Raw genomic sequence first — 20,324 nt, 5'->3', positions numbered from 1 at the left:
CAGCAGTGTAGTGAAACATTAAGCACTCACATAAGATCTGCCAATACAAGAAGGGACAGCAGCTCTTGAGTCTCACTGGCAGAGAATCTGGAATCATCATTCCTCTTTCTACACTGATGCTAACAGAGCAGCCTACTATGTTCCCACTTACTTTGCACATCTTTCTTCTGACTTACAGCAAAAAAATCACATATTACAAACCACTGAGCAGAACCTGAATAATGCTGACCTTGGACATATGCTACTTTCACATCACAGGAAAAACCATGTAACTATGCAACAGCCAAGAAGAAGCATCCAAGGAACATTTCCTAAGTTCAGGAACTCATTATTCTCAGGCATCCTCCTGCAGTCGGTCTTTGTGTAAGGGCAGGGTAGAAACTATCTTCATCTTTAGCCCCACATTCCCACAATTTTTTCTACATGCACAACACACATCAGAAAACAACAAAAAAATCTGCATCTAAACTGCCACAAGGAAGTCATGGTACTTTTTTTCCAGCAGCAAAAACAGTAACAGCTGGAGCTGAAAACAACAGGAGAAGCACCTGGCCAAACTGGCTGCACAAAGCATTAAGAGCTCCCTGCTGAACATCACTGCTATTGAAAGTAGCATAGAAAACAGAAGTTCAGCCAAAAGACAGGTGCAGCTGCTGCACCAATCCCCCAACTAAAAACTGCCTGAGTCTGCAGTTCTATCTACTCTACAACAGCAATCACTTGCAGATGGCAATCTACTTGAGTATATACACAGCTCAAAATTCAGGTAAACTTGCAAAGACAAATAGTTCAAACAACAAAACATTAACAGTTCATTATACCTTTATGGGGCTGGAGCTGTGCTGCATTTCAAACCATAAACTTAATAGAATGCAGACACATGACTCCTGAAGATCTATGAAAAAGCTTTCAACTACTATAAAATTATCAATGGAAGCATTTGACACTTAGCTCACCATCATTGTGATAAGATCTCTCCTACTGCTATCCTCTAACAGGTGTCTACATTCTTCTGTACACTCCACTTATATTTATAAGGCAGGGACAACTATGCACCTGGGCTTACAAAACTCCACAACCACAAACAGCTCCTTAAGTTGCACCTTGACTTTTGAAGAAATCCAAAAGAATTTTGGAAGAATTAATTCCCAAACTCTTTACTAAACTGCAGCAAAGCCTGCATTAACTTAGGCGCAAAAAGCATCTTCTACACAGCAGTACCATAACATTAAATACCAAAATAACACAAGTAGTTATGAGAACTTAATTAATCAGTACTCAGTAACCCTCCCCTCTTCCTCCATCTCTACAAAAACTGAATTAGCTAGTGCAAAGGTGAATTTTCTACTTTGCAATTTCCAACTTTCCTATTAAGCACTTCTCAGTAGCTCTTGAAGAGACACAAATACTGATTTTCTGAAGAATACTGACTATGAACTACAGGCTACTGGAGTAGAAAACTGTACTTGTGTCTGACAATTGTGAAAGAACATGTTCTCCAAAAAGGTTTTTTTTTAAATATGTTTTATAATGCAACTTACTTGAAGTTTTGCTAGCTGAGCTGTGCGAGACACTATTTTGTTGTAGGGGTCAACAATTTTGGCTCTAATTCTAAAAATAAGAAGAAAAATTATTTATAGAAGTGTTAATAAATAGCATTATAGAACATAAGAATTTATGCTTTCTAATTGCATAATGAATGTCATACCTATCAACAGTGCTTTGTAGAGCACCAATTCTAGTTTGCATCATTTGGAGGACACCTGCAAAATAAAGCAGATTTTTTACATGGAATACTCATCAATTATAGAAAGAGTTTTTTTTCAAATCATAGTAACTACTGCAGACTACTTTAGCATAAACCAAAAACAGTTTCCCTCTTTGTAACAGAGAATCAGGGAGACCAAAATTAATAAGCATATTGGGAAATAAACTGAGTAGGTCATTTACTGAATATTATGGAAAATGTATTGGAAAAGAACATAAACCCACAGAATAAATATCACTCCAAAATACACCATTTATGAAGTTTCAAATAATATTTAGAGGATGCTACTTTCTAAGAGAATGCTGATCAGGACTGCAGTTCAAATTATATAACCTGGTATAAACACTTGAACATGATATATAAAAGTGGCACAAACTATTTTACATTATTTATTTAACACAGTGACTAGGATAAAGTGGACTGAGAAGATAAACAATTCTATTTCAAGGTTTTCTTCCTGGGCATAAAAAATCTTTAGCAAAAAAATAAGGTATCAATGTCATTGTAAGGTCATCAAATTTAGATTACAAGCAGAGCAAACTATCCTAATCATGTTTGTTCCACATTAACTTGGCAAAGCAGCACAAGGAAAGCCAACAAGCATGTCTGTTCTTTTCTTGGTAAATTGCAAACCAAGTAGTAAGGGACAGGAGTCATTTTTGCAATACAGAATCAGCCTGCTGAGAATTTAATTAAGTTAGACAAACCCAGGCCTATGAAATTATTTTTGTTCCATTTACTGTTAGCATTCTAAAACATACTACATTCTTGTAAAGCATGCCATCATTAAATTAGATAAAACTGCAGCATGATACAGTAAGATGGAAGACAAACACTACTGCTAATTGTTATATTCAGGTTGTCCTGTACTGTGACTGTATCTAACTCATTTTGTATAGATATGTAAATTCTCATCTTCTCCATGTTTCAGAAATATTAACTTAGCTTAGTAACAGGCCCATGTGTTCACTGTTATTTATACATGGTACAGCATGCAATAGATCATGAGGATGAAGATATGAGATACAGTGAAAAGCTGGCAAAATGGGCTGCATTGTCTACCCTGCATGGCAATAATGGGGGAGGACCAGCAGTTCAGCATTGCTGTAATTTGCTATTAAGCATACAACAGCTTTCTTTCCAGATGACAGAATCAGGATGGGTGAAAAGGCACTCACTCTCCCCTCTCCACCTGCTGTGGAAGATACATGATGACTCAATTTCTCAATATATCTTCAAATAACAGGTAGCTCAAGATACCTACTGAACTACCTATAGAAAGAAAAGAGTATGTAGACTAGAGCTGTGTACCATTAAAAAAAGTGCACAGGCCTAAAAAAGAAAGGACTCTACAAGCTGGGTGTACCAATTTGAAATGTTTAATAACATTCACTTTTACACATCCAAATGACTATGCATGCTGTGAATTATCTCTATAACCTTCACTTGCTAACCTACTTGATAAATATACCAAGAATTATACATTTCTAACTTCACAATTAAAAAATCTGTTGGCATTTATCTTTTCTGAATCCTGACTCGGTGTTCCCTTTAAGAGCATAACCCTAAGTAAATAGAAAAAAATTCAACGAATTTGAGGTGAATTTTATTTCATTTTTACTTTGCTGTATTAGTTGCAAAATATGCATTATTTACCACACCTGTCTTACAGAAATGTTTCCTAACTTATTGCTTTGAAGTACATCATTCTTTCCTCAAAGCAATTTTAGGAAGAAATGCCTTCAGAAACAACCATCATTTCAGAAACCAGAATTCCACTGAGCACAAATTGCTGAAGATTGTTACTGGGATGTATTTATCAGTCACAAGATTGACTATACATTCCTGTCTACTATTTGGAGATTGAACACATATTTCAGTCTTTTATACTTGATTCTCCAACTCTTTTAAAAGTTATTCAGGAGCTACCATTACTAGATTAAATAGCCCTTTTTTTAATTTTACAGCTCTATGCAATTACTGATACAAAGCAGTGTACCCAAGCAGCTCCAAAGACTAAGGATATAACTATCATTAACCAGAAATTCTGGTTATGCTAAACCTGAAAGCAGAGAAAGGAATAAAGATAAATTACTAACCAAGCTACAAAGGGAAAAAGGAGACATGCTATAGAGATTCTAGCATGTTACAGAGCTAAATATCTGTCTCCATCAAAAAAAGCCACAATACCAAACCATATGACACTCTCAGCAAAGTGACAAAAAACAGAATGGCAGGTTTAATGAGCCCCTGGCACAAGAACAATATACTGCAACCATTTTCTATACAGAGTCAATGACTCCTAAGCAAGGCCTTTGAAAATCAACAATTTATGTTAAAATCCACATCTCAAACAATAGAATAAAACAAAAGTATTTTTTAACTTATTAGCCTTTTACTATTAAAAAAAATCTCAACATAGTTTAGATTATGTGTTACATCCTGTGGTTAAGATGTGAAAGCTATGCCACACATGCATATATGCTATGCACCAGAAAATTGATGCTTATGGCAACAGATACCCACCAATACTGCAACAAATTTAGGCTAATTTAGAAAAATATATTCAAAGGCTAAAAAAGGCTTAATTGCTAAAGTTGCTCAGAACATTATCAGAACACATTTGTGTATGAAGCAGCTATTCCAGAGAAGCATCAGCCAAATCATCTCCTTGGAGCTCCATCTACTGACTCAAAAATAAAAAAAACTGATCTGGAACTTTAACGTTGGGGCCAAAGTTGGCAGTGAATGATGTAATGATATTCCCTGCACAGATCCTAAAAGTGCTTATTCCACTGTAAGGAGCACAATGTAACAATATTTACCTTCCAGGGATTCAATTCCAGTTGCTTGGGCTAACAGATCCTCATGTCTTGCAACAACCTTAGAAAAACAATAGAGAAATCAAAAGACAAAAACAGGGACATGAGCCCATCATTCCTACATTAGGCATATAAGTATCAGCATCCCTACATTAGCCAGATACAGGAAAAAACAGGTACATTTTACAGGAGAAAGGGTTTTAAGAACATGAGGTGTTTTAATTCACAGAAGCAGCAAGCTCAGAATGAGAAGAGGGTCAGTAATTAATTAAGATGTGCAGCAGAGATGACATCTTAATTAAAGTCAGCAGAGCACACATTTCAACACATCTTCATATTTAATAATTGTAAATGCGAACATACCATAATAACATATATTCATTTTCTTTTCTATGGGTGACATTTATAAACTAGTTCCTAAAGAACTTACCAAGTGGGGCAGGGGGAAGGACGAAGCAGGTTTTCAAACTACACACAAACTTAGCAAGTAAGCATTGTAATGTCCACTGCAGATTTACAATTTCTGTATAGAAATAAATAGTCTTAGATAGCTTAGATAGTCTTCTATCTAAACTCTATACTTTTCTGAAGGTGTAGAGGCATGTTAACACAGGTTACATCTGCCTAGCTAAAGGTAAGTCTTAGAGCTTGTTCTACTCTTCAGCACACAATGTAAGGGTGCAAGTTTTCCCTATCTTCTCACAGTGCCATGCTGAAACACGGCCTTAAGTGCTTATGATAGTTGACACAGTCATTTGGTGTCACAACCCGAGGTGTCTCCTTAGACCTGAGTTCACCTCTGGGGGACATGCAGGTGTTCTGGAGCCCAGCTCTTTCCAATGCCTGCCAATAAGAGACTGCAGGAGGCTGTTCTTAGAGGTTTTCATGGCTGTTTATTGTTCCTTATCTCAGGAATGCTTTGTCCAGGAACAGCAGTCTGCTCGCCAGACGTCCAAGGCAGAATCTGCCTGAGAAAGGCAGGGCTTATATTTTATAGTCTAAATTATGTACTAGGTATTTACAAATGACTCCCAATACAATACAATCTTGTAATGTGGTCCAGATCTGTCCCCATCCAATCTAAAAGTGCCAGCATGTCATCCAGCATGGATGACACAGAGAAGAAGGAGGAAGAGGTATCCACACCCCAAATTCTCCATCTTGGCCACATGTCCCTTATCACAGACATTCTAGAAATCTGCTAAATCTACATTCTAACAGTCTAATTTACACTCTATTTATTTTTGCAGCTTGCATTTCTTCTCTCAGTGTTGGTAAATTATTCCAAGGAGGTAAATCCAGCCCCGAGACACCTGGGTCTCATTCGAGGGTCTTTGGGGATCCCACCAGGGGGGTCTTAAACCTCCCAGGGAAGCCAGAGGAATACTCTGGACTCCCACAATTTGGAAAGAGTCTTCCTTCTCATAAGAAGAGTAAAAAACAGCCTACAGTGCTAAGACTACAAAAACTGAAACAGTACATGGCTGCCTGGAAGGAGCAATGAGTGTGGGCTTAACTCAGTTGTCAAATTCACTTCTACTTTAGCTGCAAGATGTACCTTTAGTAACTGCATGCAGAGGACACTGGGCAATTTCACCAGCTACAAGTTTGTAAGATTACTAAATTTTGGACTAGTTTATATCAACGACCCCGGAATAACAGGTATGCTTCAAACTTACTTGTACATGCAGCTCTTTATCCAACTGACTAATACCTTGAGCAAGTTTAGCCAGCTGCTCTGCTATCACAGCCTGATGGATGGACTGGGAAGTGTAAGCTTTCACATCAAAGTCTTCTCTGAAGAAGTCAGCATAACATTCTGAAAAAGGATTTAGATTTTATATTCATGGTTCAGAAGAATTAAATAGAATTTATAGCCCTACAGTGCACAGTTCTCTGATCTTCATTTTCTTCAACATAACAGTCAATGTTCTCTACATCACATAGTACAAATGTCAGCAGAGACCACAATAATGAAAAAACAAGTTTGGAACTGGTAACTGGGGTTCGAGTTGGTTTTGGGTTGTTTGGGGGTTTTTTTGTTTATGTTTTTTGCAAATGGTGATAAAGACACGTTTCTCTTGAGCAGAATACACTAAAAAGTGTCAATACCGTATTTTCTCAAACTTTACATGTAACCAGGGTGAAGCTGTTGAGCCTGTACCTATAACCAAACATACCAGTGAGCTGCAGATCATTGACAAGCAGCATTGAGACAAAACTTCATGAAATCATACCGGATTTCGACAACGGTGTGAGTTTATAAAACAATTACGAAATGATACTGCAATTATGACTCTGGATCAAGCAACACCAGAGTTCCCAGACAGGTACTCTGAAATCAACAAAGCATCTCCGCCTCTCTTTCCAGTGCAGTATTTTTCTCTTTGGGAGCAGGCGAGCCCAGCGCACATTCCGCACAGCGCAGCGCCGCGCTCCCTCGCTCCTCCGCCCCAACTTCCCGGGACTCGCCGCCGCCGCCGCCGCGGGGCTCCCCGCCCGCCCAGCCCAACGCCGCCCTCGCAGGGGCCCCTCCGGGCCGCCGCCGACGGGCCCCGGCGCGGTCGTGCCAGTGGGGGCTGTGCCCGGCGGGGGCTGTGCCCGGCGCTGCCCCCCGAGCCCGCGGCCGCTCCTCACCGTCCGCCCGCAGCTCGGCGAGCGCCGGGGCGGGGGCGGCCCCCGCCTCCTCCATGCTGGCGGTACCGGGGCCGCGCGTCACTCCCGGACGCGGCGCGCGAAGATGATGGCGAAGGCGCGCGACCGAGCGGGCGGCGGTGGCACGTGGTGAGCGGAGCCGCCGGGAACGAGCGCGGGATGGGCCGGGCCGGGATGGGCCGGGGAGAGCTGAGCCGGGATGGGCTGTGCCGTGAGGGGGTAACCGTGCCGGGATGGGCTGTGCCGTGAGGGGATAACCGTGCCGGGAGGGGTCGTGCGGGGATAACCGTGCCGGGATAACCGTGCCGGGATGGGCCGTGCCGGGATGGGCCGTGCCGTGAGGGGCCGTGCGGGGATAACCGTGCCAGGATAACCGTGCCGGGATGGGCCGTGCCGGGATGGGCTGTCCCCGGCACCCTGCGGGGAGCGGCTCCCGCACGCTTCACCAGAACGCAAGTGCTGCGTAAAGTGTGGTGCTCTACAGCTTGGCCTGTGTGAAGTAGCTGAAAGACGAATGTTTCGCACGCTGTTTGTTTTTCCAGATGCTTAAAAGACTGTTAATTATACATGAGTGGTGACATCAGAGAAATTGAAGAATGCCAACTAAAAGATCCCATGGATTTGTTTCATTCTGGGCAAGTTGTAAAAATATGTGCCCCTATGGTCCGCTATTCAAAGTAAGTAACTGTGAAGTCAGCTGTTTCCAGTGTATTCACTCGGTTTAGAAACTTGTTTCTCAAATTTATCTTGACTAAAAATGGGCGATTACCTTATCCTCTTTTATTTAAGACAGAGGTGAATGTGGGACATGTTTTATTTTACGTATTTTCATCACAGATCTACACAAAAAATACTCAAACATTCCCACAATACTGCATAAAGAACAGCATTGTAGGATGGCTAATCAGAAAAATGTCTTAAATGTTCTTATAAGTACATATTATAATATTGGCTTTTCACAAATATTAAAATGAATACTATATGTATAATGTTAAAAAACTTTGCTGTATCAATATAGTTTCTTTTAGTTCTGCTATTAACAAAACTCAGAAATAGTAGTGTGACAAATATATATTTTTTCTTGGACTATAACATGGTAATGTAAAAAGCTTTTGTTCGTGTAACTAGCTCAGAGAATGGTAAAAAAAAAAAAAAAATCAGGAAATTCCTCTTTTTCTTGGATTATCAGTGACACACCAGAACCCGGGAAAGAATTTGTTGATCTTCCCTTATCAGGGAATACAGACATGTGGATTTACAGGTTGGGGGGAGGGGGATGATTCTGAATAATACATGAAAATCTATGAATATGCAACATGTTGATGCATTTAAGGAAGTGTTTTCTGAATGAGTGTATGCTCGTGGCTAAAGGCTAAGCACCTGGCCATATAACCTTTTGCTTTATTGTTTGTCTCTTACGGTCTTTTATTAAAGCTTTTTAAATTTACCAGGAAAGTGTACCTTGTTTTCATAACTATTTACCTCTTAAATCTTCATGTGTCTGCAGGCTGGCTTTCAGAACCTTGGTCAGGAAGTACAGTTGTGATTTGTGTTACACACCAATGATAGTGGCAGCTGATTTTGTGAGATCTGCAAAAGCCAGAGACAGCGAATTCACAACAAACAAAGGTATTATTTTTAATAAATCATTGCCTTGTCAGAATGTTTTATGTGGTCATAAGCCAAACTGCATGAAGTCAGTGACATGACTTGGCATCTGTTAACAAGTTTGGTACCCTGTATGATTGCAAAACCACATAGATATTCTAAGTGAGAGTAAGCACAGTCCAGTGATAGTGGATCAAAAGACATAGTGGAAAACATTGTCTCCATCTGAAATCAAGGCCTCCAAAGTGATTTAATCTGGAGGTTTACCACATAGCTGCTCACTCATTCTCCCAGCAACAGAGGGAGAGAATAGGAAGAGCAAGTGCAAGAAAAATTCATTTGTCAAAATAAAGGCAGCTTAATATGTAAAGGAGATGAAAAGAAAGAAACAAGTTATGCAAAGGCAATCACTTCCTACTAGCAGACTAATGCCCAGCCACTCTCCAAGCAGTAAACCACTCTGGAACAAAATTCCATGTCCCAACCCACTTTTTTACTTTCTCTATGATTCCAGTTTCCTTGCTGAGCTTGATGTTAGACAGTATGGAATACTCCTTGTTCCTATTTGGGTCAGCTGTCATAGCTTTGTTCACTACAAACTTCTTGCCCACCCCAGTCGGTTTGTTGTGGGCAGGGGGAAGCAAAGTGGAAAAAACAGATGGTTTTGACACTGTGCATGTACTTTGCAGCAACAGCCAAAACAACTGTGAATTATCAACACTAGTTTTATCACAAAATCCAAATGCAGCACCACACAGGCTACTACAAATTAATTTCAAATAAATTTGCCAAGTAACTCAATCACAGCTAGACCAGGTAGAAGACGACACTGAGATTCTGTTTCTAGCAGTTGTTTCATGTGATTTCAGAGACAAACATTTAACTCATTACCAGGAAAAGTTTTCTAGTCTCTAGCAAAAATAAGAGTGTTACTAAATGTGAAAAAAGTAATAGACCAGCTATTGATAGAGTGAAGTTAAGGACTGACAAAGAAGGGTTTCATATTAGCCAGACTGAAAAGTGGAAGGGGCTGTTGGTAGATGACTTGAGATATGAGTGCAAGAAACCACAAAAGAGATTGGGAAGTTTAAGCATGGCTGGGGTTGAGGTGGAGAAGCAAGGCTTCAGGCATGGTACAGAAACATAACCAGAACACCTATAAAAAGAAGGACTTGTACAGTGTCATGGCTGTAAAGAGATCTGAAGTATGTGGGAAAAGGTGACAAGAACATTACAGATCTGTTGGCATGAAGTGACTGCAGCAGAACTGTGTGACAAGGGACAAACCAGCATAGGCTGCAACTGGAGGAATGAAAAGCACCACTAATGTGTAAGTAAGATCAGCATGTAGGGTCTATAAAGTGGGATGATTTAGTCTATTCAGGCCACAGAATCTATGGTTTCATAAGTGTATATGTAATAGGGAAAGTGTATTTTACTGTTTTAGCAGTGACTGTGTACTGTGGTACATTATTCAAATAGTACAGAGCAATTACAGAAAAAATTCCCATTGGAAGGCACAGGTAGACTCTCTTATGAGTGGAATGCAACTTCAAAAAACCTATGAATAACTCATTGTATGTAAAAATAAATTAACAAGAACATAACTGACTCAAATATATATGGCTCAGATCTCCACAGTTACTATTTACAGTTACTAGAAGTGGGAATTCAGACAAATATAGGTGTCCTGCACAGTTTCTGGTTTAACATACACTTTCTGACTGAAACTGGTCAGTTGCTAATTTATTTTGCCCCCCTTGAATTTACTTACACTTCTGATCTACGAAAAGTGTGTTGACATTGGAGTTCTGCAGGTCAGATATGCAGTATATTCTGGAGGGTGCTGGTACAGGGAAAGAGGAGATGAAATGTTTTAGTGTTGTAAACACCATCTTTTCCCTACTCAGTTCTTTTATGCTGTCCTTAATTTTTTTACAGGCCTGTAAAACATTCTGTCTCATGCTTTGACCAGATTATAGTATTTACATTATTAGCATTTATACTTTATGATTGGTTTTATGTTTAATTTGCTGGCTGTTTGGGGATTTTGTCTTCTAATTAGTGGAATAGGTTTGCAATTTATGTTTTACATTTTCTTCTGCATTAATGTTTCTTTGTTGTATTTCTCAGAGGTAGGTGTTCTTTGTGGCTGCTCCTAAAAACATTTATGTGGCTAGACTCAGTACTTTTGTTAATGCTCAACAAAGAGAAACTAGACATGTGGGCTTATTCTAAAATATTATCTGTAGCAATGTAAATCTCTTCACTGTGTTAAAGGGACACTTTTGAAAATACACATGCAATATTTTATCTTTTTTTTGGTTGCTGGAATTTTAGGTAACTCCTAGAAGTGTCTCAGCTGGTTTGAGAGGGAACTGGTGGCCTTTCTTACTTAATCTCCTCTGTTTCAGTAACTACTTATTTTCCTCTAAAATAGAAAAATGTTCAGAAAGCACTTGTGGTCTCTTCAGTACCAGCAGTGCTCTTGTTTTGTGCATTGGTTGGATCATCTCTTTCCATCAGTGCTCAGATATCACGCTGCTTCTTAACTACAGCAATTGTTTATATGGAAAGTGAGTGCTAAGACTGCTTGAGATATTTGAGATGCCTTTAATGTAATGCAGTAGCTGTAAAAGAGGAGAGCATGTTCCAAATGACCATCTGGCTCTCTGCAGGGGCTGAGTAAATCACAAGTAGTTCAGTGGACCCAAGCTGAGGAGCACTGGCACTTCAGTTTTTCACTTGAGACAAAGCTGCTAGACCTGCTTCTGCATGTGTGTGCTCATTCCAACTCTGTATGTCACGTTGTGGATAAAAAATAGCCATGTTGGCACAGAGAAAGGAAATGATGGGCTGGGATGAGGAAGGGCAAAGCTTGTGGGTGTTCTAGTTCCTTCCTGAAGAGTTGGTTCTGTAAGCAAGTTTCCCACCTGGCAAGACAGATAGCTGTGTCAGCACAGCAAAGGGGAAGCTTGCAGATGAGAAGGGGAAGGCTAGGAGAGGAAGCATGAAGACTGCTGAAAATTAGAGAATGCCTAGTTTCATAGATGGTCTTTGTGGAAGATTAGCAACTGACCAGTTTCCATCAGAAAGTGTATGTTAAGCCAGAAACTGTGTAGGACAAATAACATTTGTCTGAATTCCCACTTCTAGTAGACATAGACATCACTTGTAAGCAATCCCTGCCAGTTACCTGGATTTATGTGCAATTGAGGGTTTACAGAATCACAAAATAGATGAGCTTGGAAGGACCTCTGTAGGTCATGTTATCCAGCCACCCTGCTCATGCAGGGTCACCTATACCTGGTTGCCAGGACCGTGGTCAGACAGGTGTATAATATACAAAAAAAAAATTCAGAATTTAGAACTCATTCTTTTTATTTTCTGGGGATTTTTAAATCTCTTACTATCTTTTCATTGGCATAGGTGATCACCCACTGATTGTTCAGTTTGCTGCTAAAGAAGCACAGGTTTTGTGTGATGCTGCCCGTATCGTCTGTCCTTTTGCAGATGGAATAGACCTAAACTGTGGCTGTCCTCAGAGGTAAAGTTCTGAAAAAGCTGGGTAAATATGATGAAATAATTAAGAGACTAAAGAATGCTGGTCTTGCTTTTAATCATAATTTCTATCTTAACCTAAAAGTAGATTTCAGGAGAGTAAGAGCTTTTTAAGCTGTAATAAACCTGTCTATGTGGTAAGGCACTGGTCTGAGTGCACACAGGTGCCTGTCACCATGGTGGAACTGGAAAAACTATATGTATTTCCCAACTTGCCTTTTTTCATTTCTGAGATACTGAATGTTGGCTCAGAAGTGTCCATTCCTTTTCAACAACTGTTAAATGTGCACTACCAAAAAGGGTTTGCTGCAAATAATTTGCAGTGTTTTGAATCATGATGTAGCAATTTCCAGAATATTGAGGCAAGTCTATGTCTCAAACTTCTGCAAATGAAGGATAGTCTTTAAAATAAAATTACACAGATAAAGTACTGAAAATAATTTTTCCATCTTTTATTAAATTTGTAAGTATAGTGCATTAGTGATGTACTTCTCACCTAACTTGATAAAGATTTTGTTTTGTCAGTGAAACAGAGTAGTCAGATTCTCCCTAACTGGTTCAATTGAGAACCATTTATTTCTTACATGTTTGTCAGGCAGTCTTTTTCTAAATGAAGACCTGGAAAATGTAGGAAAGTAAAAGATATTATTACAGTACAAATATTTAATTTCTCTATTCTAATTAGGTTTTCTTGACTTAAAACTATAGTATTTGAGAAAACTCTCTTCTGGAGACATCCAAGGCTTCTGCATGCAAGCAATGGGGTTTTTTTAACTACAGTTAACTGTGTCAAATTGTCTGTTCCTTTTAGGCTTGTAAAAATGTAAAAATACATGCTTACATTTGAATCCCTTGTTTCTTGTGCATATTAGTTTCAAAATAACAAAATTTTCTGCACTTTATGTGCCTTTGAAAGAAAAATTATTTTCAAAACTTCTGCTGTTAAGTGGAAGCAAAGGTTATTTTTTGCCAGTCAGAATAGTGAGACCAGATTATCACTAAAATAATATCCTCACTTGCATTTCAGAAAATCCTCCCTTTCAATCCGAAGTTGTCATCTGTTTAAAAGAAATCCATGACAAGAGGAAATATCAAATCATTTATTTTATGCATGCACTATAGATTAAATTTTAATTTATCTTCCTTAAGAGTCCATTCTGTGGGCAGAAAATTGAACTTAAAGAGGTTAGTAACTTGTCCAAAGTTCTAGTAGCACCATGGAGACTGAACCAGGATCTTAAAGCTGCACCAAACTGCAAACAAATAATTGATCTACAGCCAGTAATATCTCTGTTTACTTAACCACACATTCTGAAGGTCATAAGGAAAGAAACTGATGTATGTGACTGATACTGATCTGCATTTCTTCAAATGTAGAATATGAATATTCTTTTTCTTTTAAAGATGGGCGATTTCAGAAGGTTATGGTGCTTGCTTAATAAATAAACCTGAGCTTGTTAAAGATATGGTGAGACATGTACGGAGTCAGATTGACAATCCAAAATTTTCAGTATCCATTAAAATAAGGTAAGTCAAACTTAAGTGCTGTTTGTGGTGCATGGAAGAATCCTTTTTTTTTCCTTCAAGAATTTAGTGTAATAGTAATAATATTTGTGATTACACATTATAGTAATTTCCTTACATGGGAAGACTGCTGAGATATTTTGACTCGGATATCTGAGGCAAGTAATACAAAACTTAGAACCAGCAAAACCTTTGACTACTTGCCCAGATAACATATTGTAAGCTAGAGTTCTCTTGCAATCCAAACATGAAAGTACAGTTTAAAAGATTAGGGCTTGTATAAGAGAAAAGCAATGCATAGTCTGTATCATCACAAGGATTTGCTTTGTGAGCTATTAGAGAGCAGAGTCACAATTGTGGTTGGGTGTAAAGGGATGGGTAACAAAACTGGGAACTGGTCCCACAGCTGCTGTAAGGAATACATTCTGCTCCCCTACATCAGCTTCTAAACTTCTGTAGACTTGTTTTGCATTGCTTTGTGTGCAGTCCAGAGAAGAGAATGCTCCAGGGAGACCTTACAGCAGCCTTCCAGTACCTAAAGGGTGTCCACAAGAAAGGTGGAGACAGACTTTGTACAAGGGCATGAGTGACAGGACAAGGGGGAATGGCTGCAAACTGAAAGAGGTTTAGATTAGATGTGAGGAAGAAATTGTTTACTGTGGAGGTGGTAAAGCTCTGGAGCAGGTTGCCCAAAGTTGTGGATGCCCATCCCTGGAAGGTTGTAAGGCCCAGTTAGATAAGCTCTGAGCAGCCTGGTCTAGTGGAAGGTCCCCATAGCAGGGGAAATGGAGCTGGATGGTCTTTAAGGTTGCTTCCACCCCAAACCATTCTATGATTCTATGACCATTCTTGATCCATTATTTAACCATATATCCTGTGTGACTTTTGCTATTTATCATTTAAGTTTCAACTCATTTTCCAGTCCTTCTGGGAAAGGGAACTACTATAAATTGGATTTTTTTTTCCCACAAAATATGCAAAATCATCGCGTTGATTTTAGATTTCTTGGGTACCCTTGCTCAATCTCTGTAAGGTATATTACATGAGATATTACATGTATAGATGCATTCATGTATATTACAGAGATGTGATATAATTGGGAAATGTTAAAATACCGGTTTCCATATACTAAACTCATATATGTTGAAAAAAACAAAACCAAAAATCAAACACTGTTTTCTAACAGTAATATTGTCTTTATACTGTTATTTGTGGAAATCTGTGATAATTCCTCCTTATAGAGGAGTGCTTTTTATATAGGCCAGGAAACTTACTACCTACTGCTTTCATTCCTTGCCATTTTAGGATCCATGAGGACTTAAAAAGAACAGTTGATCTTTGTCAGAAAGCTGAAGCAGCTGGAGTTTCATGGATTACAGTACATGGGAGAAGTATAGAAGAAAGGCATCAACCTGTGCATTATGATGCAATTAAAATAATTAAACAAAGCATGTCTATACCTGTTGTGGCTAATGGAGACATTAAAACTCTAAAAGATGCTGAAAATGTTCATCACTTGACAGAAGCAGATGGTAAGATTAAACATACTGTATTTTCTAAGTAAACTGAACCAGATTTCAAGGTATTTATTTTGGATGTAAGTAGGACATGATTTGAGTGCTTTCTCTCCTTGAGGAGACAAATGAAAGAGGATATTTTAGATGCCTTAAAAAACCCATAAGCAGAATCACTGGTAATCATCAGAACACTGGAGCACTGCTATTCAAAGCCACAAATAATTATTTCCGAGGCAAATTACAAAAGCTCTGTGATTCATTATGCTATCTCATCACTCATTAGTAGAGTTCAGGGGGACCTTCAGACATTCTGTCTCTTTATGGAGCTGATCATCTTTTAAAGAACTGTAAACTTCCACTTGGAAATCTCAACTTCCTGCACATGGGAGCAGATTTCTTACAGTAAGAATACAGTGGAAAGGGGATATGTTGTTAAGCCAGATGGTTAACTTCAAGGACACAGTGTGGCACTGCACTTTCATTTCAGACATAAAATATGACTTTTTTGCAGTTATTTAGTCACAATAGATTCCTGCAACTGTCTGTGGTTTCAAGACAGTATGGAAATTTGGAAACTATGATCTGAAAAGGTAATATACAGATTTTGTGTCTTTCAGCTAGAGGAAAACAGGAAGGAGAACAACTGAACTGCCATGCTGCTTACAGTGACTTTCCCCTCAAATACAGAGCTGGAAGGAAATGGATAATTCAAAAATATATTCTTATAGTCCAGCTCACCTTCCTCAGTAGTAAAAATATTAAGCATTTGGGTTTTTTTCTGTCATTGACAATGACGAAATAAATTTTTCATTTTTGATCACCCTGTTTTTTAAGAGAAGACTGAATGATGGATTGTATGTTCATAGTGCAGGAAAACAGAATCCCTTAATTACAGAAAAATTACAGTAGAACTTGTATGGATATATATGATAGAATGGGATTAGAGTTGCAAATACACTATACACTTGTTCAGAAAGATTTGCTGCAGATCAAAAGTCCTAAAATTTACTTAATTGAGCTGTGGAGCTCTTAGTGGAAGAAGGACAGTGAATAGACTGAGTTGCACAGAAAATTATTGGTCCTGTTGTGTCTTTCCTTTGTAATTTTATGTTATAAGGGCAATAAATGTGTGTAGCAAATAAAAACAAAGTCCTGATTAGTTGCAGTTTCAAAAGAAGATCAGAAATGCATCTGTGACCTATGTTTAGTTTGAAAATTATTGGAATGTGTTGATAAGTCTGAGGTTTGCCTTTTTCAATGGATTTCTCTGATACAGCTGCAATATTCATCTCCACTGTTCTCCCATTACTATCTATAGGCTTTGGGTCATTGTCCCAAAGGCTGCTGTACATAATCAGGAAGATTAAGATAAAATTCAAACTGGAATGTAACTTACTGCTTTAATTTCCAATTTGAAGGTATAATGGTGGCTAGAGGACTCTTGGCAAATCCAGCTATGTTTGCAGGATATGAAGAGACACCTTTTCAGTGCATCCAGGACTGGGTTGACATTGCTCTTGAGCATGGAACTCCTTTTACATGTTTTCACCACCACTTAATGTACATGATGGAGCGCATAACTTCAAAACAAGAAAAAAAGGTTTTTAATGTTTTATCAAGTACCTCAGCAGTACTGGATTATCTGAATGACCGTTATGGTGTGTGGTAAATGAAAGTATGTTAGTCCTTTGTAAACTTGTCTTTTGCAATTGTTGATAAACTGTAAAAGTTGTGATTGGGTTTTTACTTTTTAGTCACATTTTGTGGCAATATTGTGTAAGTATTTTCAGCGCAGCAAAACATTATCATTTGGATGATACTTTATATTTTTATGTCCCCATTTTTTACTCTAGAGAATATTCAAGATTCTACAAATGTGGAATTTGATTTACAATGCACTACTGCAGAGAGTATTGATTATTGTAAAGCCCCGCTAATTCAGTATTTTACCAGATAATTGCTTACAGCAATATGATTGCAAAACTAGGGCTTTTCTTTCATTAAACTTCCTAAAATCAAGACTACTTATTATGACAGTCATTTCAGACCAAAAGAATACAAAGGGAGCAACTAGAGAAGTTTCTGCTTTAGATAATATTCGATAACAAAACCTTAAAGCCCATAATACTATCGTTTTTAAAATTTTTGATGTTTCTTGTGCAGCCTAAAACTTTGTAATTTGCTTATAACTTAGAAAAATTCTATACTTCTTACAGCAAAAGAAACACAGAATAGATAAACAATTATGGAAAGAAAAGAGAAGGAAAATGAACAGGGAAAGAAGAAAAAAGGAAAATTAAGAGATAGTTTAAGTACAAACTTAGCTGAATCTAAAAAACAAGACTTTTAAGTTCAATCTAACTAAATTTGTTTATCTACTGTAGAATAATTGTATACAAGATTAAACTCCTATCATCTACCAAGCCATAACTTTTTAGGTCATAAAAAAGCTGACAGATTCTCTCAGTGGGGCTCCCTGAGTCCTTTCTGCCTGCTGGCATGTTGCTTATCAAAGCATGACAGCCACTTGGCTTTGAATCATTATATAGAAGTGAAATAGTGAAAATTAGAACAAGATAATAACATTACACACCAGCTGCAAGGGAAATTTCACGAAACTTTACAGTACAATTATTTGTAATCAAATATTTTTTTTTCTTCATTTTTGCACAGAAAATCATACCAAAAATTGCTGAGTTTTCTGACTGTGATTGTTCTATGAATATACACGTGAATAATTCCAAATTTTCTAAATAAATTACTTGGTTTTGTATGCAGTTGTAATACTTTTTATTCTACAGCAGTCTGGAGGAGGAAAGGTTGCTTTTGATGCTACTCTCCAAATCTTTTCATAGTTCAGTTATCTTAAATTATCATAGATTTTTAATGCAATACAATAAAATACTTGATCATTTTTCATAATGAATGTGCATGATTTAGGCATGTAAACAGAAGTTTGAAAGGCATTACCCAATTCATCAAGTCCAGTTCACTATTTAAGGCAGTGAAGTTACATAACTCTTCTGATATGATCACCTTCCCAATGTGCTAACAAATGGAAAACTACAGACATGCTTTGCTCTCCTAGCCTAATTGAGACAACCTCTGCAACCATTTTTGGTGTGTCTCCATTCCTTCAGACCACTATTTTTTCACTCTTCTGGATTGTAATGTTTTCTTGACATTAGTTGGGCATAATTCTGTATAGCATTCCAGGTAAATTCTTAGCAGTGTCTTCAGTAATTAATACTGCTTCTAATACTTCACCTTTCTCAAATAATTTTTATCATGTAAATTATGAGCTCCAAGTTTTAGAGCAAGAATTCTTTCTTCCCACTGCATGACTAGGTGTTTTGTACTGCCAAATTTTCAGTATCAAGTTCATCCAATTATGTTGCAACACAGTTCTCAGTTCTGAAATGCCTCCAGTCTTCTCTGAAGTAAAACTATGTAACTGAATTGTAGAAGAAAAGGATTTGTGAAAGTATTAACTAAGCCCTTCATTGCCATTTTTTAAAGAGTTTTATGATTGGCTAGCAATTACTATATGTAGCAAACTATCCCATTAGCCTCAAAGAGCAGAGAGGAAAAAATTATTACATATAATCAACACAAATTAAAAGCATTCTTTATTTTTTTCTGTAGTAGTGGGAAAATTGAATTTTAGAGGACTGGAAATACCTTGACCTATTTAGGAACTGAGTACTTGATGATTTTGAAGGCAGCAGTTGTTGTGCCTGTGTGAGATTAATCACAGAGATTTCTGCCTGAAGTACAAGATCTAGGTTGCTGTTAATATTGGTAGTAATTATGGAGAGCTTGATCTGGCCTTTTATGTATCATAAAAGTCAGTGGAAGTTCATCATCCCTTTTCAACAGTGAAATGAATTGTACACCTTCCATTCTGAATTTTGTATGCATCTGAACATGCTTCACTCTGTTTCCATAAAATAAACTGCAAAGTTGGAGTCTTTAAGCCATACTTTGAACACCCTACTGTTCCAATATACATAAATTGCTAAGGATGAGAGTTATTCAGCAATCAGTGTTGTTTTTAGAATATAGTCATATTTTTCATTATAAGACATTTGAATATGGAAAAATACTAATTTCCAGTTTAAAATCACTGGACATAGTCCTTCTGACTCCTAATGTCACCAGGTGGTCAGTCTTTCTGTTTTCTAGTTTTTAAAAGTTGTAGCATAAGGACAGAGAAAGTAACATAAGATACAAAGCTTTGTTTTGTATTTTATGTTCTTTGCCTCCTGTAACTGATTTTGTCCTTTATGTTCATCCCTCCCTGCACAACAGTATCATATTTTCATAATACCTCTATTTTTTTGCAACTTTTATCCTCTGCAATAACCCCAGGACCCTCACACAGCCTATACAGTTCAGTTTTCTCTATTGCCTATTAAATTACTTAGGTTTCTTGGGTTGATGGTTGGGCAAAAGCAGTAAATAAGGCTGTCACAGAAGCCAAAATAGAACAGAGCAAGTTTAAACTTTCCTTTTGTTTCAGAAGAGTATGAGTTGATTTCACTCCTCTAACCTGCTGTTTCTGCTTCTGAATACTTTGTCACCTCCCTGATGGAAGAGGAAAGAATTCCTTTTAACTGTAATGTTTGAAGGCTTGTGAAGTTTTTCCCCTAAAGCAGCCAGCCATTATATATATATACATATTGTATGGCATCATATTCATCATACAGTCATTCAGTATGAGAGAGACAGCCTTGGATCAACAACCCAGACTTCTACAGCTTTAGTTAGAATCCCTTCCAGGAGCAGCAGACTGCACTCAACAGGAGAAGAGAGATCTGACAGATATTTGCAGGAGACATCTCTTTTCTTCAGATTTCATTTTAGGTT

General features: G+C 37.9%; 2 protein-coding genes across 4 annotated transcripts in view; one reads left to right on the top strand and one right to left on the bottom strand.

Annotated features, from left to right (window-relative positions):
- The window catches only part of COG5 (component of oligomeric golgi complex 5), a 177,138-nt gene extending 169,767 nt beyond the window's left edge, over positions 1–7,371 (bottom strand). Inside the window, exons 1-5 of the mRNA XM_079304319.1 lie at positions 7,228–7,371; positions 6,270–6,409; positions 4,594–4,651; positions 1,709–1,763; positions 1,542–1,611 (exon numbers count right to left, since the gene is read on the bottom strand). Coding sequence (XP_079160445.1) covers positions 1,542–1,611; positions 1,709–1,763; positions 4,594–4,651; positions 6,270–6,409; positions 7,228–7,282 — 378 coding nt within the window. The 5' untranslated portion in view covers positions 7,283–7,371. The remainder of the gene's footprint in view (positions 1–1,541; positions 1,612–1,708; positions 1,764–4,593; positions 4,652–6,269; positions 6,410–7,227) is intronic.
- DUS4L (dihydrouridine synthase 4 like) lies at positions 7,306–19,590 on the top strand. 3 transcript variants are annotated; one of them, XM_079304326.1, is made up of 7 exons: positions 7,306–7,374; positions 7,788–7,922; positions 8,753–8,874; positions 12,283–12,400; positions 13,819–13,941; positions 15,244–15,470; positions 16,874–18,276. In XM_079304326.1, the coding sequence occupies exons 2-7, from the start codon at positions 7,813–7,815 to the stop codon at positions 17,122–17,124; spliced, it is 951 nt and encodes a 316-aa protein (XP_079160452.1). In that variant the 5' UTR covers positions 7,306–7,374; positions 7,788–7,812; the 3' UTR covers positions 17,125–18,276. The 3 variants fall into 3 exon arrangements, with proteins under 3 accessions (XP_079160452.1, XP_079160453.1, XP_079160454.1); XM_079304327.1 differs by having other exon boundaries at positions 7,361–7,464; positions 16,874–19,467; XM_079304328.1 differs by lacking the exon at positions 13,819–13,941 and having other exon boundaries at positions 7,367–7,464; positions 16,874–19,590.
- Positions 19,591–20,324: the final 734 nt, after the last annotated feature.

Source organism: Erithacus rubecula (genome assembly GCF_903797595.1).
Source record: "Erithacus rubecula genome assembly, chromosome: 4".
Lineage (NCBI taxonomy): Eukaryota > Metazoa > Chordata > Aves > Passeriformes > Muscicapidae > Erithacus > Erithacus rubecula.
The sequence above is the reverse complement of the archived record's forward strand: the minus strand, read 5'-3'. Positions and strand labels throughout refer to the sequence as shown.